Below are 18,016 nucleotides of genomic sequence, written 5' to 3' on the forward strand. Positions count from 1 at the left end.
TAATATTTTTGTAATTTTTAATAAAATTCTGTGTATCCGTGTGTCTGGAAAGTATTTCAGAACAATATTACAATGTGCTCCATTCATTATTAAATATGTATTGTATATATATGTTTTCTTTTTATTTTAACAAATTTCTTGCTTTCTTGGTTCAGTAGGTGGCGACCTCAAGCAATTTTTTTGATTTTTTTTGTAAACTTTTTTATATATATTCTAAACACTGTATCGAAATGTGCCAAAATAATAATGGCAGATGCAGAAAATTATGATTGTATGTATTAATTATCTATATCGTTTCTTAAATAGAAAATCTAAGCTTGTATATTTTTGAATTTTTACCACTAATATTTTTGTAATTTTTAATGAAATACTGTGTATTCTCAGAACGATATCGGAGCATTATTAGAATGTGCCCTATTCATTATTAAATCTGTATTGTACATCTATCCTATATACGCACATGTGTTTTCTTTTAATTTTTAAACATTTCTTTGGTTCAGTAAGAGGCGTCTTCAAGCGATTTTTGGGGAAATTTTTGTATATTTTGTATATAATTTTTGTATATACTTTTTAAACACTGTATTACAATGTGCCAAAATAATTATTGCATATTCTGAAAAATATTATTGTGTGTGTGTTTATTTATTATTAATTATCCATAAAAAATGTAAATAAAAAATCTAATTTAGTTTATTTTTTGTAAAAAGTGTTGTTATTAAAAAGAAAAAAAAAATTATGTAATGTAGGGTAATGATACACTGTACTTATTGCATATGTATATACTATATATCATACAGCATATGTACATGTTTTCAGTCTGTATTTTTTTTTCTGTGGATCAGTAGGGGTTTGGGGCTGGCATCCACCTGGTCTCTTCAAGCGAGCTGATAAGCTTAAGCTCTCTTCAAAATGTCGGCCTACGCAAAATGCCACAGTGCCCATTGTGAAAAAGTACCTTCTGATTTTATCTAGTTATTGTGGATTCATGAAATAAGCATAACACTTACTCACTGGCAAAAGGAGCGGGGACAGCGGAGACTCCACAGCAGAGGTGGCTCATTACAACAAGATCAGATTTTACATCACAGGAGTGCAACAGTGCGCTTTGATCGCAGGAGGAATATGATTTTGAGGGGGGAAAGGTCAGATGACGCTCGGCACTCCCCGCCACACAAACCGCCGGCTAAACGAAGTGCGAAGCTTTTGCCTCATACGACCAGCAGGTAAAAACAGTCACACAGCGCGCTGAGGATACCCGGCCCCTCCAATCAGAGCCACGACTGTGAAGCCACAGTTGAATAAGAGGCAAAACAAGATGTTGGGAGCTGCAGTTCACCGCAGGTCTTCCTTGATAATAGAGTCGTTTATTCTGCCTTCACCTGAGCGCGCGACCTCCCCTCCCTCCGAGGGTAGAGGCCACATCACGGGAGAGACAGACTCATGAGAGGCAGTGACAGGCACTCTTGAGAGGGAGCAGGATGAAGACGTCAGGCGGAGATGTGTTCTTCGTCTTCATAAGACTTTCTTAAAATTCTTTGAGCTGTCACCGAGCCGGAGTGGTTTATTAGAGAGAGAGGACTCAAGAAGACGAAGCTTCGCCTCATTAAATAGACGTATGTGAGGGCGCCATGGCAACAGCTAATGAGCTTCTTTGTCTCCGCTATAAACAACCTTGATGTGGAAATTTTGAAATAAACAATTTAAGTTTTCACTAGATCATGAAAAACTGGCATTTTGGAGATATGACGTTCTTGAAGTGGGGATAATTACATTTCATACTGGAAAAGTAGACTTATATACTGGAGAACGCATGTTATATCCAAGTAAGAAAACCTTAACGTCAGTAATTAATTTCTACTTAGCTGGAAATTTGCATTAATTTTTTTGGAGAAGCGAACGTTTGATCCTTTTTAAGAAAGTGCCTGCAGATGACAGTGGTCACATGCACAAGAGAAATGATATTTTTAATCACTTGTCAGACAAACGCATGAACATTAATTACATTTTTCTGTGGAAAAGTAAGTTCTTGCCTGGCTCAGAAGCAGGCATTACCCTCCGTTTGCAGAAATGACATGTTTTGCATACTTGTCCACCAATGTCTGTCAGGGGACTGCTGAAATTCTTGGCTACTTTTTCATGGATCTTTTTTTTTTTTTTTTCCCATTTGCAGGGTTTTAGTTACATGCGCCGCGTGCCTCAAACCCCCTACAACGTTTCTCTGTGCTTAGTTTTTCGCATGACTGATTAACTAGATCATCTACTCTTCTTTTTTTTTCATCCCCCCAATTTATTTAGAAAATGTTGGTCAGAATTATAATTACCATGCCTTCAGCTGCAAATCAGTGGCAAGTAATGTGGTTTTTCTTTTTGGTGATTTTTTGCATAACTTCGCCCCTAAAAATGACGGGAAAAAAGTGAAATAGCATCTATCACTGTTTGCCAGAGCCCAGGGTGATGATTTCAAATTGCTCCATTTGTCCGTGTAAGACTCAGAATTCAAGCAAACACTCACATCAGAGGCTTGAAAGAGAGACTTTTGTTGTCTTGCATAACCGGTCATCAAAACAGTTGCTTTTAGCTTATTGTCGCTTTTTTTTTTCTCATTCAACTAAATGTTTACGCTCTTCATAAAAGACAACATTAATGAAGCACTCTAACTGCGCTGGAAAACACACAAATAGTGTCAGTATTCCATGAAATATAAGCCCATATGTTGGTGGGGGATTTAGAAACCCCCCGGAGCTGCTCTTTGGAACGATTCAGCTGTAAACAGATTTGGTGCAGGTCTTACTAACATAGAGACACGCTTGTGATCCACTTTGCTCCACACTGTACGTTTATCCACCTTAAAGCCTAACTAAAAAAAAAAAAAAAGAAAAGAAAAAAGAAGAATAAGAAAGAAACAGCCAGTCTCCAGCTGCCCCCTCGAGCAGGATGCAGTCTCCACTTTGGCTTTGTTCAATTTTACATTAAATTTTCTGCCCGTGCTCGAAGGGCAACACGGTCCGACGCAAAAGTCAAGCATGCCCCGGGAAAAAAAACATGTTTCGAGCCATTTTCACAAAAAAAAAAAAAAAAAAGACAGCAAGCTAAACCCGCATCTCCTCCATCTTACCGTCCACGCAGGCGGGTCTGGCTCTTGTAGTTCCGGCGATCTGGCCCTTCTTACAGGCGCAGCGGGCCGTCTGCCTGGCGATGGTCCGCCGTGGTTGGCTGCTGTCCCTGTCCAGCGTCACAATCTCACACGTCCCCGCTGCCAGCTGGCCTGGAAACGACATTGCACCACAGGACGCGAGGTCAGAGAGATGAAATCATAAACAGAGCAAAATAAACTAGCCTGTCTCTTCTGCTAAATTGGTATTCTGTGACATGTTGGGCGGTGTAGCTCTGGTATTTTTTCCTTTTTTCCAAAGCCTTTGTAGCTCGACTGGCAGTGCACGGGGCTAATGTTGGCAAATTGGGAATGTTGCGAGTGCCCGCGTTGTGTTTGTGCGTGCATTTATCCATGGCAAAACTTTGCACATAAAATCTGTTGGCGTAAAGTTGCGTTTTATTGCTTATGAGTTCAACATTTCTGCAGATCTTGAACCAGAGATGTGAAACGCTGGGCGCAAAAAAAATAACAAGTAGTCCCATTTTTTTGTTTTGTAGACCGCTTTGAAATGCCTGCCTTTAACCACGTTAGATATACATTGAGGAAACGATTTTCCACTTTTACAGTATGTTGCATGAGTTCTTAAGGTCTGACAGGGCTGAGATTCCTCGCCCCAGACAGCTCGGAGCCAACGGAGGAACACTGCTGTGCTCCGGAGCAGATCAAAGAGGCTGTGTGAAGATGCGCGAAGACACTTTTAAAGACAATGGTGAAGAAATGACTTCTAAACTTCGCCTACCTAAAAGACTACCCACGAGCTGTTTCCCCATTAAGGGCCACATCCAATCAGAGCACCTCTTTGAAGGTAATGTACCCATTACCCATGGATGAAGCGCATGAATACTGATGAACTTTGTAATTGCTGCCAAGCCCCACTGTCTTACACACACACACATACACACACACATCCTTCCATGTATTCAATCAGGTGACCTTCGGCCTCGTGGCTGGGCCCTTGCTGCTCGCAAATTAACCTTTGTCTGCGTGGGGGGGGGGGGGGGGGGGGGCCCTCGGGTGCCATCCTGGAGAGGCTTATCGTGAGCTAATTGTGATTGGCAAGAGGATGGAAGTTGTGATTAAATCTGGACTTCAGTCCCGAACACTTGGGTGGCTAGCTTAATGAACTGAGCAGCGAGGGGTCACACCCGGGGTAATGGGGATCTATCAGGATTCATCCGCACACGGGCACCTGTGGCGGCCGTGATCGCAGACGGAGAAAACGGCCGCATTGCATTCCACTCAGCTCGTTATAATGTTTTTAATCTGCCATTGCAGCAGACCGACATACAGCCCGAACGTGTTCCTCACCGCCACGCCTCGTGCACAAGGAGACCAAATTATTTTTTCGAGTATTGCTTCTGTCGCGCAGATTTACACGGACAATATCTCTGCAGCCGGATTTACATAATTCTGTTTAGAGTTTCCGCCGCTTCACACAGGTGCTAAATATAGCAGTAAGACGTATACGTTACCACGCGGCGAAGCATCAATCAGAATAAAACATTTTTGACACACTGCATGTGGTTCTTTCAGATGTGGAGCAAAGAATGTTCTGAAAATGTAACAGAAACAGAAGGAGAACTTTTCACCAAGTTTATTCGCGGCGCTGAATCTATTAAGAAGTTGACCAAGGCCTTTTCAGCAGCGCTAAAAACCCATGTTCATTTTTAACGCTTCTGGAATAAATACATTCTTTCTGCAGAGTGGACAAAATAGTTTGAGAGGATATATTCATTCCACCCGCTTTCTTTGGTGTATGAACACCACCCTCTCAATGCCACTGATGGTCTGGATTTCGCTGAATACCAGCGTCCATGTGAGCATAGCTGACATCAATGGCGTCAGTAATAAACAGAATGAAGAATCGGCTGCACTTAAATAACCTACCTTTCCTGGCCAAGCCATACTCATACTTAAGATGCTGTTGTAAAAGATACTGAGAGTGGAAATAACTCAGATCATGCATCTATTGTATGTATCTAGAAAGATCTAGAAAGATCAAGAACCCCCAACAACACCCACCAGACACACTTTCTCTTTTCTCCTTCATGCCTTCCTCACTTAAACCCCTTCTCCTTCTTCCGACTTGTCTGTCTTTTCTGGGTGATGCTGGATAATGACTTGCCACGTGGCGCCTCCATGTCAGTCCGTCTACCCATCTACCTATCTATAACCCGACACTTTCACTGACTTCTTCTTGCTTCCTCTTTTGGATCTCTCCCGTCGCAAGTAGCTGGACAGACAGTTGAACGGTCTAGTCTTGTAATTTACTGCGGCGCTGAGGTGCCACGCGCGAAGTTAACAAGTTCAAAGACTGATTTGACGTAGCCATTCTGGGCTTTTCTTCCATCTTCAGTTGATGGGGCTCATTAATTGAGTTTATCTAACAGTGGCCTTGCTTTTGCTGCAACATTCGCAGCTGCCAGGAGACTGAATTAATTCTCTTTTTCATGTTGTTGTCTTCTATACGGATGCGCTGACTTTTTATGGAGATGGTAAAGAAACTTCTAATTTTAAACCAAGTATAAGAAAGTAATTGTTCTGTGTTGGCGTGTGTGTGCTCTATATATAGGTCAGCGTTGAGCATGGCGCAGAGGAAAATTCTTCACATTAAGATGCATTATCTGTGTCTTCAAAATGTACAACTTAAGTTATTTAAATTAAAAATGTTCGTGTGGTAGTTAAAAAGCATTTCATTGCTTCAATAATTTGATAACTATTATTATGGTTGGCTTAATGTCAAGATAATTCAACAACGCTACAGTCTCCTGCCATGCTAGGAGACTTTACTAAGATTTGCTAATGTACACAAAATCGCACTGACATAAAACTGACATTTAGAATGAATTATGTTTGACATGTATAGCTTTCTTAGCTTTAGCTAATTAGCACAGTACAGCTAGACGCTCTTCACAGTACTGCTCAAAACTTCTTCTGCCCTTCCAAATTTTCTATCTGTCTGCAAATCTGACTAAAAACATCAGCAGATATTCACAAGTCCTTAAAATAGACAAAGCACTGCATAAAACAAATTAAAGAAAAATATTCTACTTGTATATTTGGTTATTCAGGCTAATGAGACAATATTACGTATCTCGGGGGTGCGAAAGATTTCTTGGGATTACAAGTCCAGTTAGAGTCCATCAATTCTGAAGTGTTTTCAGTCACACTGATTGAATGAGGCTTAGTTCAGCGCTTTGCTTTGTTTAAAAAATTCTGGATTCGTCACAGTCTGATCTTTACGACAGATGCTGTGAATGTATGTGGCTGTATCGGGTTGCGAGATTTCTGGTAAGTCCCGTTGGTCATCATCTGAGTGTTTCAGTCACACTATGAATGAGGGTTAGTAGCGCTTGTTTGTTAAAAATTGGATGTCACAGTTGCTTAGACGATGCTTGTGAGTGTATGATGCAGGCGGTGTGAACAAATGGAAGAGATTTAAGATGACCGTTTAACCTCCACTGGAGCGGTCGACCAACTCCAAAGATCACTCCAAAAGCAAGACGCATAATAATCTGAGAGGTCACAAAAGAGCCCAGGGTAACTTCTACTAAAGGTCCCTCTCGCGTTAATGGTTATGAATCCACCATCAAGTGAACACTTAACAACCATTTCATTTTTATGCGGAAATGTAAAAAAAAAAAAAAAAAGATCTGAAGGGCACAAAAGCTTTTAAGCGACACCATAGTTCATCCTGAGGGCGGCCGATTATCATTTCCAGATTTCATGACATTCCACCCAACTGTCGCTGAAACATCCGAGTCAAAACCAAAACAATGTTGCCGTGAAGACGTGGAACAAAAAGTCGTCCTCTGGGAAACATCACTGCAACTTAAAAGTTTCCACTTCACAGGGGACAAGGACAAGTCAGAGGAACACCGAAGTTTTCGGAAGTTATTCCAGATGATCTAGATTTTAAGGTAATTGCTCTAACCCAACATGAGATCATGGATCCGTCTGTAAATTAGATGCCACTGTAGACCTTTTGCCCTGGCAATATATTTTAGGATTTTTGAAAGTCATTTAGTGATGTAAAGCACAAATATGATTTTTCTTTTTTAAACTGCACAACTCTTGCATGTTCCTGCCGACCGTCATGACGGATCTGGATTTTACGGTGACCGGAACCGCAAATTTTTGAATCCAGGTCTCAGGTTGACAAAGACAAATATGGAGCCTGTGTGGTCATCGCCTCGCCCCTCAACCCTCTAGCCTCCGACGTCTTGTAACAACAGCAACATCAGTGATGGACTACAGGCTAGATATTGACCCTTGTTGGGTGGCTAAGGCAATGAATACAGTTGCTTTGCCACTAGGATGAGCTAAAAAGGCCTGGGGTATGTACTACAGCCTTTCTACAACTTGATGCAGTTTTTTAATGGATCAACCTTTACGCAGAAATTGTCACAACAACGTCAAGGAAAACCGGAGAGAAAAAGATTGTTTTGGTACATGTGAACATGGCCTTAGTGTTAGGGCTAAGGACAGGACTTGGCGAAGGTGGCCCTTTGTTCAGACAACACCCCAGAAACACGAAATGTGCATTGACTGACAAGTATGCTGTCAGATGACACCGGGCTGATGGCTGTGGGTGAGATAACTTTAACTGAATGGTCGACTCATCTGCAAAGGAACCGACTGACTCACTTTGCCATCCCTGTATGCTAATGAAAAGCAAATTCTAAATATATCTGTGTTATATTTCTGAGGAATAACTTTATCTCAAGTCAAGCTCCACACACTGGAAGAACCCATTGTGTCCCTTCCCATGCTTAATATTTTGGGTGTAAATATAAAGGATTAGAGAAATCAGTCTGTAGGGAAATGCCAAAGAGAATTAAAGTTTTAAGCAAGTCAGCTGGAGCTGCGAGCGTTGGAGGTGTTTGCATTTCATTCCAAATATTATGTGGAAAACTTGAGGACAAGCTGGCCTCGCCCACCCCTCCTCCTGCACTAATACAAGAGTTGACTTCATTGCTTCTTTTCTAAAACAAACTGCTCCAAGCATCCCCGTGGCTCAGACTCCGCAGCAAAGTGCCGAGGATTGCGAGTGCATTGCCACTGTGAAACACAGCAAAACTAAACAAACAAGAGGAAAAAACTAACTGAACTCAACCAAATCTCCCCAACTCGGCAAAGTGTTCTTCTCTCTATTGGCCCAGGGGGATCTACGAAAAAGGTTAGAAAATATTACAGGACACATAGCTGCAGTAATGTTTCCAGACTAACTAAAGACGAACTAAAATAGTATAGTATCGCTGATTTCATACGTGCAAAGATCCAAGATTTAGCCCAATCTCTGTGAAGTAATTGGACCCTGAAGTGAAGAAATAGTAATCCCTTCTTCTGGAATACCCTTGTGAATAGCGGGAAAAATTGGCAGGGGTCCTCAGAAACTAACCCCGAAGCTTGTACCAGCAGCGCTATGATTTATCATCACCTTTATCGGCTTCTGTTGTTGAGCAGTTGTCAGCTTGGCCAGCCAAATGGCTGATTAAAATGTATGTGTGGCCACCCTAGAGTGAAATGAAAGCTCCGACTGTGACAGAAGATAGATTTATACGGCAGAGCGTATGGCTTAATACAACGTAATGTTATTGACATGCTCCCGTGCTTTATTATTTCTCCTCCCGCTCTTCAGCACATTACGATTGCTCTGCCACACTCGGGCCATTTGACAAATGTCCGGCACGGCTACAACGCAGGGAGACATGACATTTTTCTTCCCCTCTCCTACTCTTTATATATTTGGTCTAGATGTCAGAGAGCACGTCTTTTTCTCCACAAAGCTCCTTCATTCATTTTTCAAAAAAATGCTCTTGTTTTAGCTCCTCGAGAGATCCAATTGAAGCTACAACGTACTTCTTTTGAGTCCCACTCTGCTGAATCAGATGCTTACATATTTATAAAAACTGTACTTTATGTTTGGTATGAGACATAGGTATAGATGTGGGTTCTTTCTTTTTTTTTTTCCTTTGAATGTCTATGGTGTGCTGGAACCATGCCGGGGTCGCATACTGTGCTTCACAAGAAGCCGCTATTTCAGAAGTATTTCTGAGTGTCCTCCCAAATCCAACAGAGAAATGCATTCTAACATGAACTTTAATATACAGTCTAACTGAATGAGTTTTTACTTGCAATAAATAAAGGAAAATTTAGAAGAAATAGCCACATACATCCTACAAAATAAATTAGACTTCACTTGTGTTATACAATCTTTTAGCATTGTGAATACACAGTGCACCGCATTAAGGTCTCCCTACTCAACTGCCGTGCTCTGGTTTTGCCCCATTCATTGAGGAAATTGAGGCTATTAGAAAACTTCCGTAAGTGACGTCTTTTCATTACCAACGGGCTCATCTGAAAACCTTCTGTCCTTGTAGTTGTTAACCAACCAAATCTGAAGGAGAATAAACAAATTAAAGTAGTGAAAACGAGAAAGCTGTGTACAGTTCCAACGAAAAGCTATTGCAATGTGGTTATGCAAGCAGTGACATTGCTCTGCATTTTTGAAGCCTCCAGCGTTCCAGTCCTATCTGAGACTTATGCGGATCCCTACTATAGGCCAGGCCAGAGTTAAATAAATGAATGAATAACCAAGCATATGTGCCTGATTGAGGTGAGACAAAGAGACCGCAGATGGTTCCAAAATTTCTATCATTTCCACAAGTCTTCGAGTCAGGACACACAAACATTAATAAGCTCTTTGTGGTTCTGATGCAGCAGAAGGTAGAGATCCTTTAAAGACACAAACTGTCACAATACACCAATCAGGTATAACATTGTGACCACCTGCCTAATATCACGTAGGTCTCCAAAACAGTTGATATAACAAGACTCAGAGAATGGACATGGGCCTGTGGGGTTCTATGGGTTGAGGGCAGGGGCCTCTGTGGATCAGGTTTGTTTAAGTGCACATATAGTTGATCAGTTTGGGATCTAGTGAATTGGAGGCCAGGTCAACGCCTTCCATGGTTTTTCATGTTTTTAGTTGTGCCTGAGTATCATTGCTATGTGGTTGGAGTTCCTGGTCTGGTCTAGGTGGGTGGTACATGTCTAAGTAACATACACATGAATGCCAGGTCCAACGAGTGCAACATTTCATTATATGACAAGATGGTCAATGTTATTTACTTAACCTGTCAGTGGTCATGATGTTGTGCCTGATTGGTGTATTCTGCCCAAATGATGTAATGGGATCTCAAGACGGAGATGCATTTAAGCTGGTTACTTGTGATCCATCAAGACTTCAAGATCCATCAAGATTACCAAGTCTGAAGAGGGGCAGTGATATACAATTAGAGGCGAGTTGACATCGACCGTAATTCTGCCTTTCCTTGACTACTCTTACCAGCCTTTCTTTGTCATGTTGTAATTTCCAACGGATTCGTCAGATATTGGACAATTCAAGCCTCCTGAAAGCTCTACCAGCAGCCCTTAGGGTGGATCAAACCACTGAGACAAACAAAGGCATTCTTAGAGCACTGTGATCTCATTAGCAGGGCTAAAAATATGCAGTGTAAGGTGAGGAGCCTTAAATGCTGAAATCTAACATATTGATTTGTATTTTAAGCAAATAATGTTGTCACAGTGTCTCAGAGGAGCCAAATGGCTAACGGTATTTCTGTGTGTGTGGCTGTGAAGCAATAAAAATTACCACTATTCCAGCACAAGGACATGCTCTTTCCTAAGCATCAAAATGATGCATATAATGGCTAAACAAAAAGAATTATGTTCCACATATATACCACTTAACCTAGATACACTGCATGGCAGCACTATGCAGCCGGAAACTAGCTTCGAATCTGTTCTGCTGGAGAGGACAGAGTGTGTACATATTTTGCACGAGCGTACATGGGAGACATTGCCAGAATAAAATACTATATCACTCCAGTGTGCTACAGCTGTTCAGAATGAGAGAGGAGAGTCTGGCGCCAAGACTGAAATCCCATTTTGGATCCAAACACTGCATTAGTGGAACCTTGTTGCCATCTCTCTAGCCTGAAGCCTGGCGGGCTAGTTTTTAAATGAATCCTTTTAACAAGCCTAATCAGAGGCTGGAAGAGCCAGCTCAACAGCATGCAGTGGAACAGGAAGGAGAGCGGAGCGCACAAAATTACAGCTTTAGGTAGAAGAGCGGGCGGATGATGTAGGGTCTGAATGAAAGCCGCACAACAGTCTGCAGCTGAGTGGAAGAGAGGTACAGAAGCAACGACGGCAGCCACTTACAATTCATATGGAGCTTGGACCTTGACGATCACTGAAAGGTGTTTAAAGAGGATACAGTATGTCTTTGATGTCTGAAAATGTAACACACGAGCAGTAAAACCAATAGGGATGATGATGTACTCTGAGGGTTACAATTTGCACCCTAGTTCTGCATCAGTCAGCGCACCACCTACGTTAGCGTACCTTGCAGCGCTTTCCGTAGAAGTAGCTGTACCAATTATCAGCTCCAACTCCAACGCGGAGAAACTAACTACAGCAGCATAGAAATCACAACGCCAATTAGCATTTTAGCAGTGTAAGTACAGAACGACCTGACACACCAGTGCACAAATATATAGTAAATGCTCAACAACAGTGCAGGCTACTGGCTCAGGCTATGGCAGCAACTCTGTGTAGATCCCTAAGTACAAGCCGAAAGCTCGGTAATTAACACCACATATTATGCACTGATTTCATGCATGTGTAAATATAGTTTGTGGTGGGTTGCTTTCATTGGTTGAGGTTGCCTAAGAAGCCAACAAGGCTGCAAGTCACTGTATCCAGTCAGGCACTAGATAAATGAGATATAATATGTTAATTAGTCAGCCAGAGGTTCTGGAAAGACGATTTTGTTACCTTTAGCGTTTTCCCTGTTTTCGGTCTTTTAAGCTACGTTAAGCTGCTGCCTCCTGCTTCATATTGAACAGATTTTATCATCCTTTAAAAAAAAAAAAAAAGACAACAACTCTTGCTTATTGCCTGTGGGCTACAAATGAGTTGAACTTTACTTTTGGTCTGGTTCTTTATTTAACTGTAAGCAAAAGTTGGACTAAATGGAAACTAAAAAGCTACACATACTGGTCCACCATTTTGTATCACGCTCTAGATTGTTGTTAAAAAGAACTGGACTCCCTTCAGACTGCACTGAATGGACATTCATTTCCCCACGCCTTCACACTGACCAAAACCTCATCATAAAGTTAGCCTTGAAATTATTAATACCCGGCTTTGCCGCCATGAGTCAGAGAATGTTCTGGAGACAATTCTCACTGGGAGCACTCTCTCATCATGACGAGGGAAATAGAGAGAGAATGAGAGAGAACCGGGGCCTGGCCAATCTATTTTGGGTGAAGGAAGCTATGAGTGCTTCACTTGCTTTGTGGAGAAGTGATTTGATTTTCTTTTGCTGCGTTTTTCCCTAAAATGCTTGGGCAAGCAGCAGTCACACTGAAGCACGAAATAACACACACTACGCTATAAAAACATTAACACTAGAATGTATATACACAAATGGAGCATATAATGCCAGATATAACCACAAGAGAGATATCTGTCTACACAAATATACAGTACAGCAGTTTCCAAAGAATAAAATAAAATAAAACAAAGCAATCCTCTCATAACTAGTTGCATTCATTAGCTAATTAGCAATATTAGCAAATTTGCACTACTAAATGTTGAGGTACTAATATGAATAAAATCATAAATTGTCTTAGCATACTGAAATTAGCAAATAGCATGCCAAGGATAATATTTAATGAGAAACATATAACTATACCATTATCAGGTAGCGGTAAGTATGTTAGCATGTCGATGATAACATTTAATAGGAAGCATGTTAGCATTAACGGAGACCCTCCAGAGAAAAAGCGGTGGCAGAAAATGAATGTAAGCGTACCAATATCATCAGGTAGCAGTAAGTGTGTTCCCATGCCGATGATAACATTTAATAGAAACACTGACTAGGAAGCATGTTAGCAATCTGACCAGATAATGGGGGCAATGATAGCATGCTGACATTACCATATATTGGGGACCTTGTTAGCATGGTGTAAAACCCATTTAGTGTGACAACCATGTTAGTGCTAACATGTTTGTTAACACATATATAGTCCATGTCAACGTTTAGCTAGTTAAAGCCATGAACACATTCCTTTCTTTCTTTACTCATCCAGCAATGATGTTTCACTTCCCTGAAAACAGGCTTTTCCAAAACGGCCTCCAGAGTGTCTAAATTTGACATGATGGTATGGATAGATGGATGAAAAATTAAGCCAGCACAGACCTTGCCTTAGAATAAAACACAGGCTTATTCTTGTTTATTTAAAACTAACAGTCTGCCATTTTGAAAGTTCAATAGAGAGTGAACTTGACAAAACAAGCAATTTGTAAGCATTAAATTAGATATTTTATGGACCACTTGATTGATCAATGAACTGGTCCAAGGATGCCCCTACTTTTCTTGAGCTGCATGCAGAATCAGAAGCACAGCTTTTTCCCACTGCCTCGACCTATGATTAAAATAAATTCATTTCATCCCCGCATAGTTTAACACGGCTTTCATAATGAAGCGAAGGCCCCCCTTTTTTTCTCCTGTGACCTTGTGTAAAGCGCGTAAAGAAAAACGTTTTCCCACGAGATGCCCTCTTTTCCCCAGTGTTAGTGTTTTAGAATAATGAACTCTGCTTAATAAGTGGGTGTTGGCGTGAAACAATGAATGATCATCAATTAAAGCGGCGGGAGAAAAGGGAAAACAAATGACCTCTGTAACCCTTGGTAACACAGGAAAGTTTCAGTCGCACGTACACACATACAGTTCCAGTGCCACTTCACTACCGCAATTAAGCACTTTTTTCTCCCCTGAGGATATATCACAACAGGGCAATGATGATAAGGTGAAGTCCCTTAAATGTTGCTATGATTTCGCAGACTAAAGACCCCTGGGTGAACGAGTGGATGTGCAATCATTTCTGTCTTTCTGGACCCTTGGGGAGGAGAAGCATGGTGCGTCAGACGGTGTTTGGTGTTCCTGATCAGGGCTGGCTGGGTAAATGTATGGAAATTTATGATTAAGCATCTGTAAGTGTGTGGTTGGGGGAGAACGTACATGGCATCTGCAGGAATGCTGGGCGAAAGCTGACATTTTTGCCTGAATGCATTTCTTTGTATTTGTACTGTCCAGATAAATGATTCTGTCCCACTCTTCTATTTTTTCTCTCACTGACATATAAACGTAGCCACTTGCTAAGGGGTGGGGCGATCACAATTTACAACCTCTCTGGCTTTTTGCCAACAAAATATCAGTCGAACAAAGCTTTTTTTTTTTTTTTTCTCAAATTGAAAAAGAAAACCTTTACCTGCCCCTCAAAAGTTCTCTCTTGTGTTACATGGATTGTGCGGATTCTGTACAAAGAAAGGACTGACATATTATTCGAACGTGATTTGAGAAAGAATGTGGAGCTGCAGTGACGACCAGGAGGAAACAAAACCAACCTCCCAAGTCAGCAGCATAGATAGGATTCATGTTAGTGCATTAGGCTTGTGACAGGGATTTTTGGACGTCTGCTGAGGTGCAACTATTCAGAAATGTAACAGCAGCTCCGGGCTACAAAGACACCGACACAGAGTGTGACTGGTCAGCTGGAGTGACTTGTATTGGCTCCTTTATGTTGCTCGTGAAGGCAGAAATGATGTGTAGAGGAAAAAAAAAAAATTTTCAGTTTTTCTTCATAATGCCAGATAAATTTAGAGAGTGTTCTGTCATCTCGCAAGTGCATTTCTGGCGCCTGTCAACGGATGTTTCCCTCAGCAAGTCTCTGTGTGTGCTGGTACACATATACTAAATATACTGAAACAAAGACATCACGCCCAATTAACGCTTCCGCTCAACTGCTGTAAACTTAGTGTGATAATTGCGCTAATATATCTGGAAAACGCATCACTTGTGCCTTCTTTTAACTACTTAATATGCTGAAATAGAGGTTGTGAGCGAAACACAGTAAATGTAAACCAAGCAATCTGCTGAAGATGTAACCTAGGGCTGATTGCGTAGTAGCACCAAAAACCAAGCGTAGAGCACCCTGGTGCTACCGCTAAACAACAACGGATAATGTTTCTTTTCCACATACCGACTAAAGATTTTAACCAAAATAAGTCATTTACTAGGTTTATCCATTCTTTCCACTACTGTGGTGGTCCCACAACTCAGTTGCAAATAATTCTAATGTTACTGTAGGTATCTCAGATAGTTTGTTGAAGAACCATCGTGTAATTTGTGTTGTGTTGGCATTTGTTGGGGAAAAGGGCAGGTACTTTCAAATATACGGTATTTGGCATGTGATTGGATAAACTTTATGTCCACCAAAGAGGGAAACACAACAGTGTGAGGAGCTCTGGATGCTACAGAGCAGTTAAACAGGGTTTATACCCCTGTGAGACATAGACGCCATAAACTACGCACATAGCCTACGCCCGTACAAGCCATTTATATTTGTCTGCTTGTCTACTTCCTGCTTCATCTGAAATTTCGCCCAAGACGAGTCATACAAATGTTTGTATCTACTTATCCAAAAAAAATCACTTTGAAAATTGTGGAGCTGGAGAAGCAGCCACAAATACTAGAGCGGAAACACACTACTACCAAACAGACCAATCACAGCTCTTGCGGTCTGTGTCACCTTAACACATAGTTACATTTCTGGGGAGGTGCACAACAGGCTACAGCGTTATTATTTGTGTAGGGTCTGGCCTGTCATGGTAGCTATAGCGTCAAACTGACGCAAGAAGTATAAACCGTGCATTCATGTAACTATGGGTCCTGGTTGATTCCAGTCCGGAGTACCATTTGTTCTCGATTCTTCTCACCTAAAACACCTTCAGTACTAAAATACCCGCCACAAACAACAAGCTTAAAGCCTGGGAATCTAAATCGTCATCTGATTTTGAGAACTCACGCTACTCCAGAGAATCCAACTGCCTCATAGGGTGAATCTACAGCCACGTGACAGGATCACCTCAACAATGAAGCTACGCACCAAACGCCAAGATCAGACAGACCTGCTGAACGGAGTCAAATCTCTATCCTGATGAACAAACCCCAACGGTTCTTTTAGAACTGAAGAAGCTACATGGATGATTGGTGAAATGTCTCCAATAAACTCTACAATGTCCAGTTGCTCTGGTACTAGCTTGCTTTTTGGACATACCGTGACCTGGATGACGAAAACTTTTCACAGATAGAAAGTCAGTTCTGATTCCTGTTCCCACTTTAAGCAGGTTTATTTAAAGATTCCATCCACTGTACATCACTAAATTATTTCAGTAATTTGGATACACTAAAGGCTATATTAAGATTTAAAACATCCCCTGCGACAATAACACAACTTTGGCTAAAACGACAGATGCTACGTTGCAGCTTTAAGTTATACACGCCGGAGACATTGTGCCTCTCAGTCACTTAATGAAATTTACAGAGCACTAAAAGCCACGGCACGATAGATGATGTTCATATAATATTAATTAGAACTGCTGCAGTAATAACATGATGACATTCATTTGATTTGTCGTCGTAATTGTACGGTAAAAATCGGATATCACGGCGGCTCAAACTGCGCAGCCTGCGCACTTATTGTGTATGGGAGTGGCAGGGTGCATGGCTCCTTTCACTGCAGCTTGATCAGCATGCAGGGTGAGGCGTGGGGGAGAGCGGTGATTGAATACAGAGGCTGCAGGCCCCAGCACTGCCTTTAATCTCCCCTCCCCATTTAACTTGGCCTCTGTGTTGCTGCTCTGCTGAGGCTCAGCTGGGCCATAAAGACGGCCACACACACACACACACATATAGTCGAGTCTGCCAGGCCTCTCACAGTCCTATCTGTCTTCTGATCAGTCTGTCCCTTGCTGGTGTGTCCCCAGTCTCTCTCTCTCCCTCTCTGTGTGTTGGTCTCCGATTGGCCATTTAATTTTTCCAGCCACTTTTTGATGCTGCTCTCTTTGTTCTCTGTCTTTTGTTTTTCTTTAATGGCAGTATAAATAAATCTGGATATCTATTCAGGAAGGAACACAATACAGCAGAATAATTACTCCTGAAGTATAACTCCACAGGCGCCAAACTGTCATGAAGTCCTTAGTGCAGTGTTGGAGTTTACCTTTAAGGTATGCCGCTTTAGTCTACATACTAGTTTTAGTACACGACTCATCTTATTTCACTTGCCAAAGGGGAATAAGAAATTATACAAACAATGATGGGGTTTTAGAGTTAGGCTGTAGTTACAGCTATCTCTACCAATAAAATCCTTCATTACAGGATGCTGCGATCATCTTATACCACTGGGGGCCTTTGGGCCCTATGGTTGAGGGGAGGGGCTTCTGTGAATCACGCTTGTTCAAGTGCATCCCAAGAGATCCTTGGTCAATTTGGGATCAAGTCAACACCTTGTGCTATTTTTTATTTATTTATTTTTTAATTGTTCCTAAACCATTTCTGTGTGTGTACACTGGTCTGGTCTAGGTAGGTGGTCGAAGTAACATCCACGCGAATGCCAGGTCCAAAAGTCGTTCCCAGTGAAACAACGAATTGTTACAAGACGGTCAACGTTGTTTACATCTCCTGCCAGTCATAATGTTATGCCTGATTGGTGTGTATCTGTATATATGAGCTGAAAATGACTGACATGGTGGATTTACAAAATGAAACAGCGGGCTTTCTTCTTTTTTCCCTTTCAGGTTTCATTTCATGAAAAGGCCGTCAGAAGGGTCTTCTTGTATAGTGAACCGATTTCTCTGCAGTTAACGTCAAAGGCATCGCCGAGGTAAAGAAATGACTGGTTCAGCAGGTCTCGAAAAAATATTATTCACAAACCCCTGAAGGACAAT

The 18,016-nt window shown here is 41.5% G+C and overlaps 1 protein-coding gene across 3 annotated transcripts in view; it reads right to left on the reverse strand.

Moving 5' to 3' along the window:
* LOC125000082 (chemokine-like protein TAFA-5) overlaps positions 1 to 18,016 on the reverse strand; it is a 149,127-nt gene that overhangs the window by 63,869 nt on the left and 67,242 nt on the right. For all 3 annotated transcript variants that reach the window (XM_047575439.1, XM_047575438.1, XM_047575440.1), the window contains exon 2: positions 3,116 to 3,265. In XM_047575439.1, coding sequence (XP_047431395.1) covers positions 3,116 to 3,265 — 150 coding nt within the window. The remainder of the gene's footprint in view (positions 1 to 3,115; positions 3,266 to 18,016) is intronic.

The sequence above is a fragment of the Mugil cephalus genome, chromosome 22 (assembly GCF_022458985.1).
Source record: "Mugil cephalus isolate CIBA_MC_2020 chromosome 22, CIBA_Mcephalus_1.1, whole genome shotgun sequence".
Lineage (NCBI taxonomy): Eukaryota > Metazoa > Chordata > Actinopteri > Mugiliformes > Mugilidae > Mugil > Mugil cephalus.